We start from the raw sequence: 16,719 nt of genomic DNA, 5'->3' as shown, positions 1-16,719 counted from the left end.
GCTTCAATGCAAAAAAAAAAAAAAAATATATATATATATATATATATATATATATATATATATATATATATATATATATATATATATATATATATATATATATATATATATATATATATATATATATATATATATATATATATATATATATATATATATATATATATATATATATATATATATATATATATATATATATATATATATATATATATATATATATATATATATATATTTAAGACTGTACCAGTGCTTGAATATGCTAAACATAGTTTGGAATTGAACTAGAAATTCAATTTAATTTTAGAGGTGGCAAATTGCATGATTTGAGTGTCTTTTGAAAATATTAATATCTGTTTCTAATTCATAAGATGCACTACTTTAATGTTAAAATTGAAGTGTGGTACCAGTGCTTGGATATGCAAAAATCAGTTTGGAATAAAACTAGAAACTCGCTTTAATTTTAGAGGTGGCAAATTGCATGAATTGAAAGTCTTTTGAAAATATTAATATATGTTTCTATGGCATAAGATGCACTACTTTAATGTTAAAATTGAAGTGTGTACCAGTGCTTGGATATGCAAAAATCAGTTTGGAATAAAACTAGAAACTCGCTTTAATTTTAAGCACTTTACTATTATTTTTATTTTATTAATATATTATTATTTTTATTATTCAATGGGGGGGGGGGGCACTTGTCAATATCGCCTAGGAATGCAGAACTACTAGAGCCGCGCTACATGATATAAAAATAGTTTTGCACAATTCTTTAATCTTTTTGCTATCTACATAAGATTTAATTCAAAGGAAGCTGTAAAATGAATGAACATTATGGTCAATAGCCAGAAAGTATAAAATTCCATGCTGAGAATGATAATATGACTAAAAACCAAATGTTCTAGAAGAGAACTTTAATGCCCCCTAGTTGTAATCATTAAAACTCCCTATTTTTTTTTTTTTTTGAGCAATCACGATTGCTTATTGTTCTCATTTGACCGTTTTGGTGTCCGTGCCTTTTTCAACTTGGACCAGAAGCCTTTGCAGCACCACCGCCCACCGTCCTCTGCTGGCGGCGCGGCGCGGCTGCTCCGGTTTTGAGCTATCCGCTTCTCATGGTTCCCATGTCCTACACACACGCACGTTCACACACATACACGACTTCACACATATACACTCACACATACCTACGTGCATACACACAGGTCTACGCACACACACACAACTATGCACAAGTAACCGCCCAGGAGGAGAGGCAGACTTGGGGGGATAGGAGCCGTTTCTAGAAACAATAACTCCAATGAGTAGGTCCCTGTCTCAGTTCGTGATTGCGAAAAACATAATTTGAATTCAAAATTTCAGAATTCAAATTGATTTTTTTTTTTTTTTTGCGAACAATTTTAAAAGAATTATTTTTTGTGTAGTCTTATAATTTTTTTTCTTGTCTATCCAATAAACAGATATGCTGCAAAATTTTGAAATTTGATAGTGAGCAGAGTTATTATAGGGGCTCATGTGAACAATTGAAGACTTTTTTTTTTAATATCATAAAGTAAAGAAACTTAAACAAAAAATCTCAAAAAATTCCATGACATAAAGAAAATATTTAATAGGGACGTTTATGGGGAAGTTCGTCATTAGTTCATAGACTAGTGTGCATCTAACCTTAGTAAATAGGATGATTTACGAAAATTCTTAATTCCAATTTCCATTATTTTGACCTAAATTGCCCTTCATCTTCATTTCAAATTTTAGCGTTTACACACTTTTTTTATTTTTTATTTTCTACAAACTACCTTCAGTTTCCACTAGTACAGCGCTGTACATATATAAACATACCATGTCATGATTCACACCATGTGGTATATAAACCAATCTAATAAAATAATGTGGTGTATAAACCAAAATATAGTCCAAGTGGTGTATACCAGCTAAGAAAATGTATATCTGAAAAACAGAGCAGATCAAATTCATGGCGAATTCACCATATGTCGCAACTGTAAAGGGGATCCGAATGACGCACAAAAGTGCACATGATAAGTGCACTATGTTTTACATAGTTTTGTTTTAGAGAGGGCCTCCAACTTTGTATTCTGACGGGCCTTAAATCTAAAACCGCAGCTGGTCAAACCATCTATTTTTTTCCCCAAAATTAGGGCCTGGTTAAGACATCAGGGAGCCGTGTGTAGTCAACTCTTACAATTTTAGCCATTGACGAAATCAGTTTGAAAAAAAAAAAAAAGCCGTTTGGGGCCACAGCCTAGTTGACCTATTCAGTAATCAGGCCCTGCCTGAAATTAAGTGAAAAATTAGGTATACCAATAATTACCAAAAATCGCAATCATAAAATCGAAACCTTTTGAAAAACCGCGATCAAAAAAACGAAAGCTTTTCATACACGAGTATAAACTTAAAACGTTTCAATTTTCTTCATTTTAGTCCAATTATTTCCCCAAAAATGCAGTGAAGTTTTACTGATTTTATTCAGACCATCTTACTGACCATATTCTTTGAATAGAGAGAGAAAAATTACCTTTTTTGCGACCTATATAAACGGAATTTAAAAAACTTTTATTTTCTAAATGTATTCATTTTCTGTTTTTATATTCTGTTTCGTTCTCAATTCCAGCGCACGGCAGTCCAGTTCCTGCACTTGTTTGCAATTTTTATTTATTATTATTTTTTTTTTATTCAAAGATGTCCATTAAGAATGATGACGTACTCCTTCAGATGTTACAGAGCATCCACAAATTGTGCAAAACTTCTAAAAATCTCAATGGCGCAGTCTGCATCGTGTTTTTTCTCATTATCGACGGGATCCTGACTATTTACGCATTAATACAATTTCTAAAGACTTAGTGCAATTTTTTCTAGCCAAGCCACTATCTCTTATATCACTTTTTAAATTAGAATTGAGGCCTTACCCCGAACCTAGACTAGTATATTCCATATCACAGTAAAAAACAAAATAGCATAAAATGTATTTTTTGCATTCAGTTTTAGGAGCCCTGCGTTTTCAAAATATCCTGCTTCTTGTTTTTTAGAGACGGGACGTCAGTGTATATGTGTGTGTGTGTGTGTTTGTGTGTGTTTTTTTTTTTTTTTTTTTTGAGCAATCACGATGGCTTATTGTTCTCACTTGACTGTTTTTGACGTTCCTTTGATTTTTCCCACCACCATCCTCCGCACCATCACCGTCGACGGGCTCCTCACGATGCTGCACCTCCAGCGAAAGCCGTCTCCAGGTTGCATCCATGTCCTACACACACGCACATACATACACAACTACACACACAAACACATACACCTACACACACCTACACAAACACATACACACACGCATACATACAGATACCCACACATACACACACAAAAACATCAACTACCCACACATTCATGCCTGCACACAGACACAAACACATATGCCTACACACACATACACATACCCCCCCCCCCATTCATACACACACATACACATAACCCGTACACACAAACACACACGCCTATACATACACACACTCGTGATTGCGAAAAACATAATTTGAATTCAAGATGTCAAAATTCAAATTAATTTTTCTTCTTTTTTTTTGGGGGGGGGGGGAGCAATTAAAGGTATTTTTCAACACTCATTTGTGCGCAAGTGATTTTTTTTAAATAAAAATTTAAAATTAGGATAATTTTATATTCTCAAGTAGTTTAGATTATTCTGGAGGCCAAATAATTAAGCATTCAACCTTCATTTCTCGCGACATATCATCATCGTGAGCACAAAAATTGGGGGCACAGGGCCGCAGTCCCATCTATAGAGTCCCTAAATGAAGTGAGTTTGGAGCATTCAACTGACTCTTCTGACGATGCTCATGGAAGCATTAATTAAAATTTTACCAATTTTTCCCCGTTTCTTGTTCATTATTATTATTTTAATTGTCATTATCTGATTTTTAAGAAAAAAAGACTCTGCGAATGACCTGCTTGATCTGTACAATCAAATCACAGAAAACACCAAAAATAAATTGACATAAAACGTTTAAAAAAATAATTTAATTAAATTATGCTATGTTTACTCTTGTTTACGATTTTTTCAAGACTTTTTTTTCGTTTGTGAAAAATACTAATTTAAAAAATATTATTAATGTGAAGAATTTCTACTTATACCATTTTTAACTGTGACCAAGTTAAGTGCTTGTTCTGTCTTTATCCACATCTTTGAAGTGAATAATTAGAATCTTTCAACTGAGCGATAAGTTGCCAAATATGGTAACCCTGCAGTGTTTCCAGTTCCTATTATTAGTCAGACTACATTTTAAATCATTGAGATAATATTTCCGATCATTTCCATACAATTAAAATCACGAGAAATACGCAGACGACAATCTATTACGATTTATCTTTCTTATTGTTGCATTAATAAAAATATTTTTATTCGCAAAAAAAAAAAAATCAACACCTCTTGGAGCGATCGGCGTCAAAATTGAACCAAAGCCTGTTTACACATGGATTCACATATATTCCAAATTTCAACCAGAACGTAGCATTACTTCTTGAGATAGGACACTCAAAATGGAAAAAAAGAACGGGTGATTGCGCTACCCCCTTTTTAGCTGTTGACACAAAAATAAAATCAGTTCTTATACCCACTAAGGGCTACTTGCCGATAAATTTTTCTTTCATTCCGTTCATTATTTCTTGAGATACAGCAGTCACAATTGACGACAAAAAACGTTCTATAGCTCAACCCCCGTTTGCGTTATTGACACCAAAATTGAATCAGCACCTGTTCCTGTTAATACCAACATATGGACCAAATTTTGTTTGATTCCGTCAGTTACTTCCTGAGTAATAGCAAGCACGCGTAACTCGAAAAACGTCCCATTGCTCCACCCCCCTTGGAGGAATTCGCGCCAAAAACTAATGGGCACAAGTTCACATAGGGGCACATATGTGTACCAAATTTCGTTCGATTTCATGCGGTAGTTTTTGTTGTAGAGCGGCCACAAAAAACTGGTCACACACAGACGTGACACACATACACACACACATACAGACAGACAGACATTTTCCAAAAATGGTCGAAATGGACTCAGCACACCTCAAAACGTTCGAATCCGTCAAAATTCGAAATTCGAAAATTTGCACGAATCCAATACTTTCTTCTATATATTAGATATAGAAGAAAGTAAAAATTGAGGACCTGAATAACAACTGAAAAAACTTCACGAGTTTTCAAACGAATCAAAAGTTAAAGGGTTTAATTTAGATAATAGATCCAGAATATTAGTAGAAACTCTTTTTTCAGTTTTTTTATTCTTGTGTGTGTGATACTCGAAACACTTATAACTTTCATTCAAACTCTTTGAGCGAAGCACATTACACATTATTCAGGAAAAAAAAAATGCTACAAATTTTTAATTTTTTAAAAAATTTTTATTTTTATTAGTCCCCCCCCCTAATGAATTAAGCAATCGCCCCTCTCAACAGGATCGTCTGGATCCGCCACTGATCGCTCCTCTAAAATGATCGTCTATATCCTTTCCGCGCCCCCCCCCCCCCACTCCCATTGGCATGCGCCTTCAGAAAAATTGGGGTATGCGCCTTTTTGAGGACCCAGTCCGACCCTGTCTTGGACGAGTGAAATATAAGGAGAAAAAGAATGCTTAGTGTGCAAACGAAAATCAGTATTAAGACATACAAAATAATCACAATAACATGTTTTCCATATTTAACGATTGAATGCAATGCTGCCCACAGTGGCTTAGCCGAAGGGGGGAGGGGGGTCACTCCTCTCCTGAGCTCCCTCCCTTACCCAAACGTCAATAAATATGTGGAGTATTTTTACGTCAGCAAATAAAATCTAAAACTGCTTTTTTGAAACTACGCTTCAAAATTTTTACGGAGGTGATCCCTAAGACCCACCTTTTCGCTCTTCCAAATCAGATAAGAAATTTCCTTTTTTTTTTGAAATGTGCCCCCTTTTCTCCTCCCTAAAACCACTTTCTAGTTGCGCCCCTAAGGGTGCATTCGGAAACAAGGATCGGTCGCCTCGGCGCTAGCGCAAGCGTTCGGAAACGCTTGAGGTCGAGGTGACTTTCCCCATCACAAGAGTTATGCTTTGATTGGAGCGTCGTTTGCTGCTGAACTAGTACTACCGCGGTGTAACCACGAGCGTTCGGAAACACAGCTGTTCTACCAGGCTTTCTAGAGAAATTCCAAATACGTCATAACCACACCGGTCTAACCAAGCGGTGTAACCGGTGGATCGTTTCCGAACGCAGCATTAGAGTCCCTGGCCCTCAAACTGCGTGCCAGGCACCTTGCCTTCATTCAAACTGAAAAAAAGGGAGAATTAAGAAAAGAGAAAACGATACCTCAAACAAGAGGAGCAAAGGGGAAGAACAAGGAAAAATGGTGAATCATTGGAGGAAGACGGATAAAAGAGCAAAAAAGAAACCAAAAAAAAAAAAAAACTTTTACAATATTTTACCTATACAGTTATTTTTACTAGCTGCAAACCGTGTAGTTAACTTCTTGTTTATTTTTTCTGCCGGCAGATTTATAAACTTTGCTTGTTGGAAGTTGCATCGCGGAAAGATTTTAACATCTTCTCTGTTCTCTCTTCTGTCGGAAATTCATTGAGCCTATCAAATTGCAGTGAATTGCGAGAAAATGACCTTGTCTTTTTTAATTGGCGTCGTTTCCTCAATCTTGATGTTAATCTTAAAAATGCATTCAATAGTCGATTCGGAACCAAATGTATGGGGCTGTATTTTCTCGTCGAAGTTTGTTTGTTTCAAGTACTATCAATTTCTTAATTTTCTGAAATTTTACTATCCATATTTGTTGTCTCGTTATGAAATGCGTGTTTGCATGCTACTTGGTTCTTGTGATTTTAACTATTTCAAATGCAAATTCGTTCGAAACATACATCTCCAATCAGACTCAATGTTTGGATGATATACTATTTATCCTAAGGAATTTGGATTCGCCATGGGTCATCCGCCGTAAGTATGTTCAGTCACTTGTTTTGATTGTCCACAATCAAAAGTCATTTGTTTTATTTAAGAGTATAAATTTATCTCATTATTAATTAAAAATTTTAAAACTTCATCTTGGTGCGAAAAAGAACAAGAAAGGAATAGTGTTTCTCCAAAATCCAATAAAAGGTAAAGGAGCAGGGTGCCTACTGATAAAATGCCTTTTTAATTCAATTAAAAAATCTTCTGCTGAAGCTTTGACTGCTAGCATTGAATGCATAATAAATGCTCATAATATGTTTATGGTTGAATGTTCTTAGTTTCATGCAAGATTTTCAGTAAATGTACATTTTTTAAATTTAGCAAACTAGGTATAAGGACAAAATAAAAAGATTTCACTTAAAAAAATGAGGAGACATTGCATCATATTTTAAAATTATGTGATAAAGGATCAAATATTACTAATAGAATGATAATACATAGAAAAAATTTTATTGTAAAGCAGTGTAACTAACATAATATCAGGGCTGTTTTTAAGAAGCTGGGTTTTTAGAGTAGAGAGCCCCTCTGAAAATTTTCAAAACTTGTTTCACATTGATTCAAAAAATGTTTTTAATTGTACCTTTGTGGTTTTTTTTTTTTTTTGCTAAAAAAATATTATTACTCTTTTATTTATTTTATTTTTCTCTTTTACTTGAAAAATGTAATTATTTTTACTAAAAAGTTATACAAACTCAGTGTTGTACCCGCAGTTGGTTTTTCAATTATTAAAATAGCTACTGCGAATATCATTTTTTACAAAAGAATGCACTATGTTTCCCTTCAGATTCTGAATAACTGACACTAACAATTATGTGTGTGACTTTCTGATACTGTTTCTTTGCAAACTTTCAATAAAAATTTAGATGAAGTGATTTAAGTATATTTTCATTCTCTCGAATGTGATAACAAAACATATCTTGTGAGTTATTATTAGAGCAATAATTTTATTGTAAGATAATTCTAAAAAAATTTAGAACTTTTAAATGTAAGGTAAGGTGTGTGATTCCAAAAATCTGTAAATGAGCTGCACCTCATTTTATTTTATAATTTTGTGTAAAATTTTTGCAAGTAAAATAAATCATTTTTTTTTTTTTTGCATGTGATGTAAAATACCTGGGTATTTATTTTTAGGGGTAAATACCCAGGGTATATACCTGGGGTAAATACCCATTTTGGGTATTTACCTGGGTATTTATTTCAAAAATTTATACACAACTAAAATACTTTTCTGTATGTATTCCACTATGTATACATAACCAACCATATACAAAACAATAAATTTTTGCCCAAAAATTGTATTTTGATCACATATTTAAAGAATTAATGTGTGAAACAACTTAACAATCTAATATGATATTCACATTAAATGTGTTGGATATGCCTACTCAATGTTGATAGCCAAATTTCAGACATAAAAAGACATTCTACAAAAAGTAAAAAAACTTAACTAGTTACAAAAAAAAAGCAAACATCCCATTTAAGTTTTAGAATAGTTCATTCTAAATTCTGACATTTTTTTAATGAGATTTCATTAAGCCTTTAATTAAAAAAATTATAATACATAAATTTTTATATTTTTAATCTTTCATTTTACGGTTTATGTTTTGAAAAAATCATCACCTATTGATACCACCCAAATTTTTTTTTGCAAAATGCGCAATTACTAGGGGATTTACCCTGCCTTCGGATGAATACCCAAAAAAATATTTACCTTCCCACCCTACATCACTAATTGCGTGTATAAAAATTGATTGAATGAATCTTCATCGTGAAGTACCGGGGAGCAAATACAAATGAGCAAGGCAACAGAAAATAATATATATATATTGCTTATTAATGTAAAAACTGTTTCTATATTTGCCACGTTATCACTTAAACAGCAGTAAAATAAATAAATAACATCACAGTCTTAATAACTTCTCAGTTTATTCTCCAAACATCCCTCATGCTTCCTTTTTTTTTCATTTTGGATATGACTAACCTAGATTGTGATTCTTAAATTCTGAAGTTCATCATTGAATTGCTTCTCCAATTATGACATTGAAAAGAAAGATTCTTTGTTTCACGAAATGTTTCTTTCATAATTTCATGAAGTCTTTCAATAAAAAATATTATAATCTGTGTAATACATATGTATGTATCAGTTTTACCAATTATTTCATATTTAGATTTTTTAAAAAAATCCCATTCACTTTTTACATTTTTTTGTAAAATACCCAGTTTTTGGGTATTTACTTAGGCCTTGGGTAAAATACCTGGGTAAATACCCAAAAAAAATTTACTTACCTGCTGGGTATTTACCCGATCCACATCACTTGCTTAACACATATTTAAAGTAAGCTGAAACATTGACAGTAAAAGAAGTACACTCTGTTACGTGTATGACATAAAAGCATTATGTTGTGACCAGGTGTGAGTGCAAAATATGTTTGATTCAGAAGTCATTTTATTAGTAAAATATGATTTATATGAGTCAATTTTGTATCTAACAAATAGGTCAACCCATACAGTTTCAACGCATGGGTGCGCTCAACAATTTTTAATTTTTTTGAAACTCATATCCCTAAAAGCTGCATATGAAAGATGTTTAAAACCACTTTTTTTTCCCCTCTAAACTGGACCTTTTATTTTTTAGAGGTCATCAAAAGTGATTTTCGTAGTCAAAAATGGAACTTTTAGACCTTTGCATTTTGGCCAAAATCTATTCTATCTATATCTATTGATTTACATAAGATGATAGTCTTATGTGCTGAGTTACGTGGCTGTAACTTAATAATTAAAATAATGGCAATAGGTTAAAGTTCAAGGTCAAATGTCAAATTTTTACTTATTTTAAAGGGAGATAACTCTTGTAGGGGACGGAAACACAAAATGAAGTATGGCAAAAACTAATCACTAGACCCACGCTAATAAGAACATGTAACTGTTTCTGTGTGTTTGTTTGCCCTTTATAGACTACAGCCCCTCAAAAATCTGCTTATGTCTGCTTATTTCACTATTTCCTGGAAAGGACCATCACCAAAATTTCCATTTCTGGTCCTTGAAATGTGGATAGGATTTCTCCTATCCACATAACTAAACAACACTCACCTGCTTGTAGCTCAGTTGCTTTATTTGATTAAACTTTAAAAGTCACTGTCAAATCTTGTGCAGAACATCTGCTCTGCATGTCTAATTTTACCATTCATAGTCAACATAACTTTCATTCTTTAGTTCCTGGAATATTGTAATTTGTTGTTGGAAGGTTTTTGAAAAGGAAAAATTTTGTTAACGGTTCCGGTGCAGCTTAAACTTTCTTGCAAGGACGACACAGTTCTTGAGAAAAACACAGAAGCTTTATTTACACTATGTACAGCAAAGATCGTTAACAACTGTTAAATTAATCATCAGCAATTAAGCAAATATCAATCAACACCATAAACTCAACGGTTACACACGTATTTACATCGAAATACAAAAAAAAAAAAAACACACAGTGAAATGCCTCGCAATAAACAGAACTAATACACTCTCAGTACAAATTCTCAATCGAAACTGACTCTTTATCATGCGTAACGGCTTTTTATAGACATTGAAAAGTTTCCACAATATTCTAAAAGATTCCAGAAAATCGTAGACCATTATTTCTTTCCATTCACAAATTTTATCATTCAGAAATGAAGGGACCGTATACTTCAGCCGAATGTACGGGGGCTGTATATTCATTACAAGAAACTATTTACAGGTTACGTTGCTACAATAATTTTAAATGAAAGATAATTTAGTAAACGCCAAATTTAGCTAGATTACGACAAATTAATCACAAAAATAATCACTATTTACAGAATTTGTAACAATATTTATCCATCATATCTGTTCTTTAACAGTATTAGATTCCTATGGGAAGGTACCTAGTGGTGTCCTGCTTGGAGATTTTATGTGGATTGGAAAATATAACGAATGCTTAGATGTCTCAAGCAGTGAAAATGAAACTGATGATGGATTCCATGGAATGTATTGCTTAGCAGAATGGAATGTAACTTTGCCACACAATGTAATTAATTTAAATTTTTCTTATTATGTTGTCTGATATGTTTTCTGTCATAAAATTCGCAACCTAACCAGGGGCGCCCAGAGCTTAAGTTTTTTGGTAGGCAGAAATTTCGAAATAGTCAAAGTAAACTCCGAATATTGTCGAATTACAATGACTTTACTAAACTGCCAGACAGAATTTTCCAAATAAGGGAATTTTTCCTTGCAAAAGTCAAGATTTGCTCCTCCAAAGAGCAGAAATCACATTAGCTTAAAACCCTTTGTGGTCTATTTTTAAAAATGAAGCTTTCCCATCCAGGTACATCTAAAAATGTCACTGAAGAGTATTATAAGTTCTACAAATATATAGGATTGTGTTTAGACATGCCGTTTTAAATTCGTGAAAATTACCTATATAGTACAGTAGAGTCTCGAAAATCCGAGTCTTGACATAAGACTGCAGAATACTGGATGTTCATAAAGTCTCTCCGCAGCCCTATTTCCATTCATTGGTTGCTTAAACAAAGATAAAATATCAAGAGCATACTTCCGGCAGAATAATGCAGCAGCGCACGCTGCTAATCGAAATCTGAATTTGTTGGAAGATGTTTTTGGAGAAGGCATTATTTCAAAAGGAGTGTGACCTGCCTACCCACCTGACCTAACACCCCGTGACTTTTACCTGTGGGGAGCTGCCGAAGACCACATCTATAAGAGCAGTCTCGGAAATATTGATGAATTAAATTTGGAGATAAAGAATAACATCCAATCCATCACAGCTGATACATTACATTCTGTGTTTGCCAATCAAATTAAACAGGTTAAATGTTTGTATGGAAACATTTTCAGTGCCTATTGTAAATAAAATGTCAAAACTACCATTTAATATATAATAATATATACCTACACATGTTTTTGTGTTTGAGTTATTAATATATGTTTTTTTGGGAGGGTTATTTTCTTACTTTTTACTACAGAGAGACTTTATGAACACCCTGTATAATCTTATTCTTAAATTTTTAAATCCTAATAAGCAATGTGCTGATTGCTGTTGAATGTGGAAATGTTTTTTATTGAGGGAACAGTTAATCGGATAGAAGGCATTTTGAGATTTGTTCCCTTTCATATTGGTTGGAGGGGGAATGATTCTTTCAACTTTTGTTAAATAAAAAGAAAAAAAAATAGTCTGCAGTAAACATTCAAATTCATGTCTTGAAGCAAGTAGGAGGAAAACTTTAGAAAATCACTAAAAATATTTGATTGCTTCATATATTCTACAAAACTCTTAAGCAGCCTATTATGCTGCTGATTAAACCATCATTTCAAAACATGAAAGTTCATTTTTTGAACTTTTATGGAAAGCTGCTGAAGGAAAAACTGTTCAGCATTTTCTTCAGGATAAGCTGTTTTCACCAGCAGATTCAAGTTTAATGAGCATATTTTAATCTCTATGTTAAAGTTTTTTCCTGAAGGAAGTTACATTGATGAAAATATTGGCAAAATGCTTTAACAATAAGTTTTAAAATAGTTATTCAGTGAGAGAAAAGTGGCATAGAAATTTTTTTACCCTCTTTTCATGATTAAGAATCTTCTTTTTCATCTAACTGAAAATTAATCTGAAAATGATTGTTTTCAATTAAGAAAATTGGTCTTCCCAACTAAAAGACAAGGAGGAAAAAAATAAGCAAAGATACCTTAATTGAAAAATTATGATCCAAATGAGCAAATAAAGGAAACCATAAATAATGTTATTTATTTATTTATTGTAGTCAAGATAATTAGAAAGAGGTTTTCAAAACTGTTGTAGTCATGAAGGAGTTTCTAACTTTATTTGTCTTTTTCGTATCAAATGTCCTCCTTGATGAAATTTAAAATTTCTGTTTCTTGTAGTTAACAAATGTTGCTTTGTGGTACAAACTTTATTTTATGTATGTGCAAGCATGCTTCCTAAAAAAATATTTATTTTCTGCATTCTGTAACAATATTTGCAAGAAAACTTCTGCATTAATGAAACAAGGGTTTTTTTTTTTCTGAACTTCTCTTTTCTTTCTTTCTTTCTTTTCTTTTTTTTTTTTTTTTAATTTTGAGAAAACTGCCTCATGTTTGAATTGGGCTACATACTTTAATGGTGCTTGCATCATCAAAAACACGTTTCTCTACTGTTTAGGTTGATCAATGCTTTTAGCAAAAAATACCTCAACTAGGTAAAGTCAATTTTAGTTCAGTATGCTTTGTTCAGGTTGTTGTGAACCTTTTTTTTTTTCACTGATGAAAATGCTTGTTCTTGTTAGCCTTGAAGCATCTATTTTTTGAGTTTTTTACTATTTTTATCACTCTTTTTACTTTTATTTTGCCACTCATATTTTAATACACATGTTTGACTACTTTTACAAAAGTACATTGGCAGGGGCTCCCATTGATTTTTAGTTAATGAAAAATTTAAATTATATAATAGACACATGAAGAAGTCATGTGGTATTTGCTTCAGATTTTTTAAATAATCTAATTTGACTGGAGTTTGATGTTTACTTTTTATTGTGTTCCTAGTTTAATGTTCCTTTACAACATCTACCTCTTAGAACTGGAGTATGTCTGCCTGATACATGTAAAGGATTTAATGCTAGGACTACTTCGCATGGAGTGGAGCACATTCTAGGTAAATATTTCTTTAATTTTATCATCTTAACTGATAAAATATCATTAGAACAAGCAATTTTTTCTACAAATTTAGAGAGATTGAATCAAAATCAATTTTGGACAGTAAGGTATTTGGCAAGTTTCATCAAATAACAAAATATAAATTCATAAAAATTTAATTTTTATGAAATAATAATTGAAATATATGCTAATTTAACAAGCATTTATTTCATTATTTTGTATGGATAAATTTCTTACACAAAATATTGAAATAATTTTATTACATGTAGTTTTTAAAAAGAGAAGTTCGACAATTTTTAAAGTTATTGTAATAAAAAAAATGTACAAAATCCGTTTTATTTTCTTATTTTGTTGTGAGCACTACAGTAGACCCTCGTTTTGCGCGGGGGTTACGTTCCTTGGAAATGCTGCGTAAATTGAGACCTAATACTAGTGTTAAAATAGGGGTTTGGTTCCGTAAGTACCAAAATACTTCATTCTAGTGATGACTAATTGTATAATAAGTTTATTTCACAAATGCCGGGTACATTGGCCATTAGGCAATAAAACCGCGGGCTCTCCAATATTTCTAGACAACACAATTAAAATTAGTTAGTGCAGAGCAGTCGTCCAGATGAGTAGCGTCCATGACTTGTCCAGAGTTGCATAAAGTGCAGGTCGGGGAATCCTTCAGTTGAAAGCGGAACAAATAGGCATTGAGACAATCGTGTCCTGTTAAAAGTCCAAACGCAGTCACAGCAGCAGCTCGAGGAGAATTTGGGATCAGACTCATTGCACAGTCTCCCCCAGGGTTTACCTTCAGCAGCCCAGGAAGCAATACAACGAAACGCATCCCTATGCACCCTCTTGATCTCCAATCCAGCAGAGTGGAGCGACAAGGGTCCACAAGAGCTTTGGAGGATATTACATCCCTTCTTGGCCAAGAAATCTGCTTTCTCATTTCCGGGCAGACCACAGTGGGATGGTACCCACTGAAAAGCCACAGTTTTCTCAATACCCCTCAGGAGTTTTTTACAGCTCTGAATACGAGACCCCTTACTTTCATGGTTATTACTAGACAAAGCCTGTAAAGCAGAGGTCCAGTCTGAAAGTATTACTGCTTTTTGGGATGGATGCAGATGTGAAGCAAGTTGTTGTAATGCCACATGACAGAAGTTCAATGGGAGCATCATTAATGTTATTGTATTGGGAGTTCTCACGAACACATTGAATGAAACCTCTCTGAATCTTCAGATTACGAATTCCACAATGACTGTAATCTCTCCAGAAAATGTTTGGGAGTATAGTTAACAGGGACGTAACTAGGTCATTTTCGAGCAGGGGCAAGACCTCGTTTCGGCGCCCCCCCCCCCCCTTACATAAAAAGTAAACATCAAAAAATTATTATTTTAAAAATATAAATTTAAATTAGGCAGTGATAAGGAGGCCACATGTGTTGATAAGCGTATAAATGGGGGGGGGCGACGTTTACGTAGTTATAACTTTTTATACAGTTTCATCACTGGATTGCATTTTTTAAAATTTCAATAGTAGGTAAAAATAATTGAATATTTTATTTATTATTTGACATGCGAAGTTTTTCAAGGAAAACTATTTTGTATTTCCACAAGGGAGTAGTTAACAACTTGTTGTTTTTTTTTTTTAATCAGGTGGCTCTGCCCCCTGCTCGTTGACGCATACCAGCCCTCGAAGATTGCTTTGCAACCTTATTTGATTCGCAAAGATTTAAATCGTCTGTCAGAAAGAATCAGATTGAAAAACACGTTACGAGTTCCGTTTCGAACAAAGTGAAAATTCCCCTCTCCCTCCCATAGAAAATAGAGTTTAAGTGAAGAGCTAATTTTTTGAACACAATCCCACTCCTACCCGAAAATATAAAAATAATTTGATAGAAAAATGCATGAATGAGATGATATTCGAAAAAAATAATCGCTTTGAAAAGAGCATTTTCCTTCGTTCCAAACTAACATGAACCAACTTGTACAGCTATAGGTGCTGGTGCTAAAGGGGCTCCTGAGCACTGCCAAACAGCAGTTTTGTACGTTTGTAAAACTGCTTTTAAGTTCATGGTCTGTAGTAATATATTTTGCTCTTTAGCTCCGGACTGAGCATAGGACTTTCCGCTAAAATAGAAACCCTTATACCTGTTGTTCTAATTTAATGATTAAATTGATACAAGCTTTATTTGATGCAGAAAAAATCTTTTTGGAACAATATTAAATATTAAGGGATGTGAGAAATCTTTCATCCCTTTAAAAGTAATTTATGTGAAATTTTAGCTTAAAAAAATAATTACCAAAAAAAAAAACAGAAATTTAAAGTAAACAACCCCAGGTTCAAATCTCTGCGGCTCGAAGTAATTTTGTACAAAATTTAAGGCTGTAGGTGCTCTGAGGTCTCGTCTCCTGGACGCAGGCCTGCCACACACTGTTAAAAATTCAGGAAGATTTTCTGGTAATTGTTACTGTAAAATGGCATCGCTGATTTTTACGGTAATTTATACCGGAGAAATAAGCGATCCCAGCGCCAATTGGTTGCTGTGGCCTACCGAGAAAACCGTAAAATGTTACAGTAACATTTGATGTTTACGGTAATAGTTACTGGCAACATGGATGGCAGTAACAATTACCGTAAATTTTCCGGAAAATTTTTAACAGTGCAGGTATCCTTTCACAATTTCTTTGACGTTGCTTTTTTTTATATAAATGTATCGAGATGCGAATTTAAAATTACCACTTCAAATAAAATCAATAAAACAAATGTTTTCAATTATTTATTTTTAAGTATTTATATTATACTACTACTAAGAAATTTGTATGAAAAATAACAGTATTCAACAATATGTCGCAATAACGTGTGAAATAATTTTAACTCCGATGAAAAATTTAGTGGGCTGTTTGTTTTTGTTTCTCACGCGAAATTAATTGCATATTGCTACTACTTAGTATATAGACTTTAATCTGACAACTTACAATAGCTCGAATCGAACAGATTGTCTTATTTAATTATTACCTTGAAAATTTTACATGAAAAACATTTT

The 16,719-nt window shown here is 33.1% G+C and overlaps 1 protein-coding gene across 3 annotated transcripts in view; it reads left to right on the top strand.

The window, feature by feature from the left end:
- The first annotated feature begins 6,689 nt into the window (after positions 1–6,689).
- LOC129227622 (nose resistant to fluoxetine protein 6-like) overlaps positions 6,690–16,719 on the top strand; it is a 47,390-nt gene continuing 37,360 nt past the window's right edge. The window contains exons 1-3 of one of the 3 annotated variants that reach the window (XM_054862211.1): positions 6,690–6,995; positions 10,877–11,043; positions 13,569–13,677. In XM_054862211.1, coding sequence (XP_054718186.1) covers positions 6,845–6,995; positions 10,877–11,043; positions 13,569–13,677 — 427 coding nt within the window. In that variant the 5' untranslated portion in view covers positions 6,690–6,844. Of the gene's footprint in view, positions 6,996–10,876; positions 11,044–13,568; positions 13,678–16,719 lie in introns of those variants that run through there. The other 2 variants (XM_054862212.1, XM_054862213.1) reach the window with 2 other exon arrangements.

Source organism: Uloborus diversus, chromosome 8 (genome assembly GCF_026930045.1).
Source record: "Uloborus diversus isolate 005 chromosome 8, Udiv.v.3.1, whole genome shotgun sequence".
Taxonomy (NCBI): domain Eukaryota; kingdom Metazoa; phylum Arthropoda; class Arachnida; order Araneae; family Uloboridae; genus Uloborus; species Uloborus diversus.
Note: the sequence above shows the minus strand (reverse complement) of the source record. Positions and strands in the feature narration are given on the sequence as shown.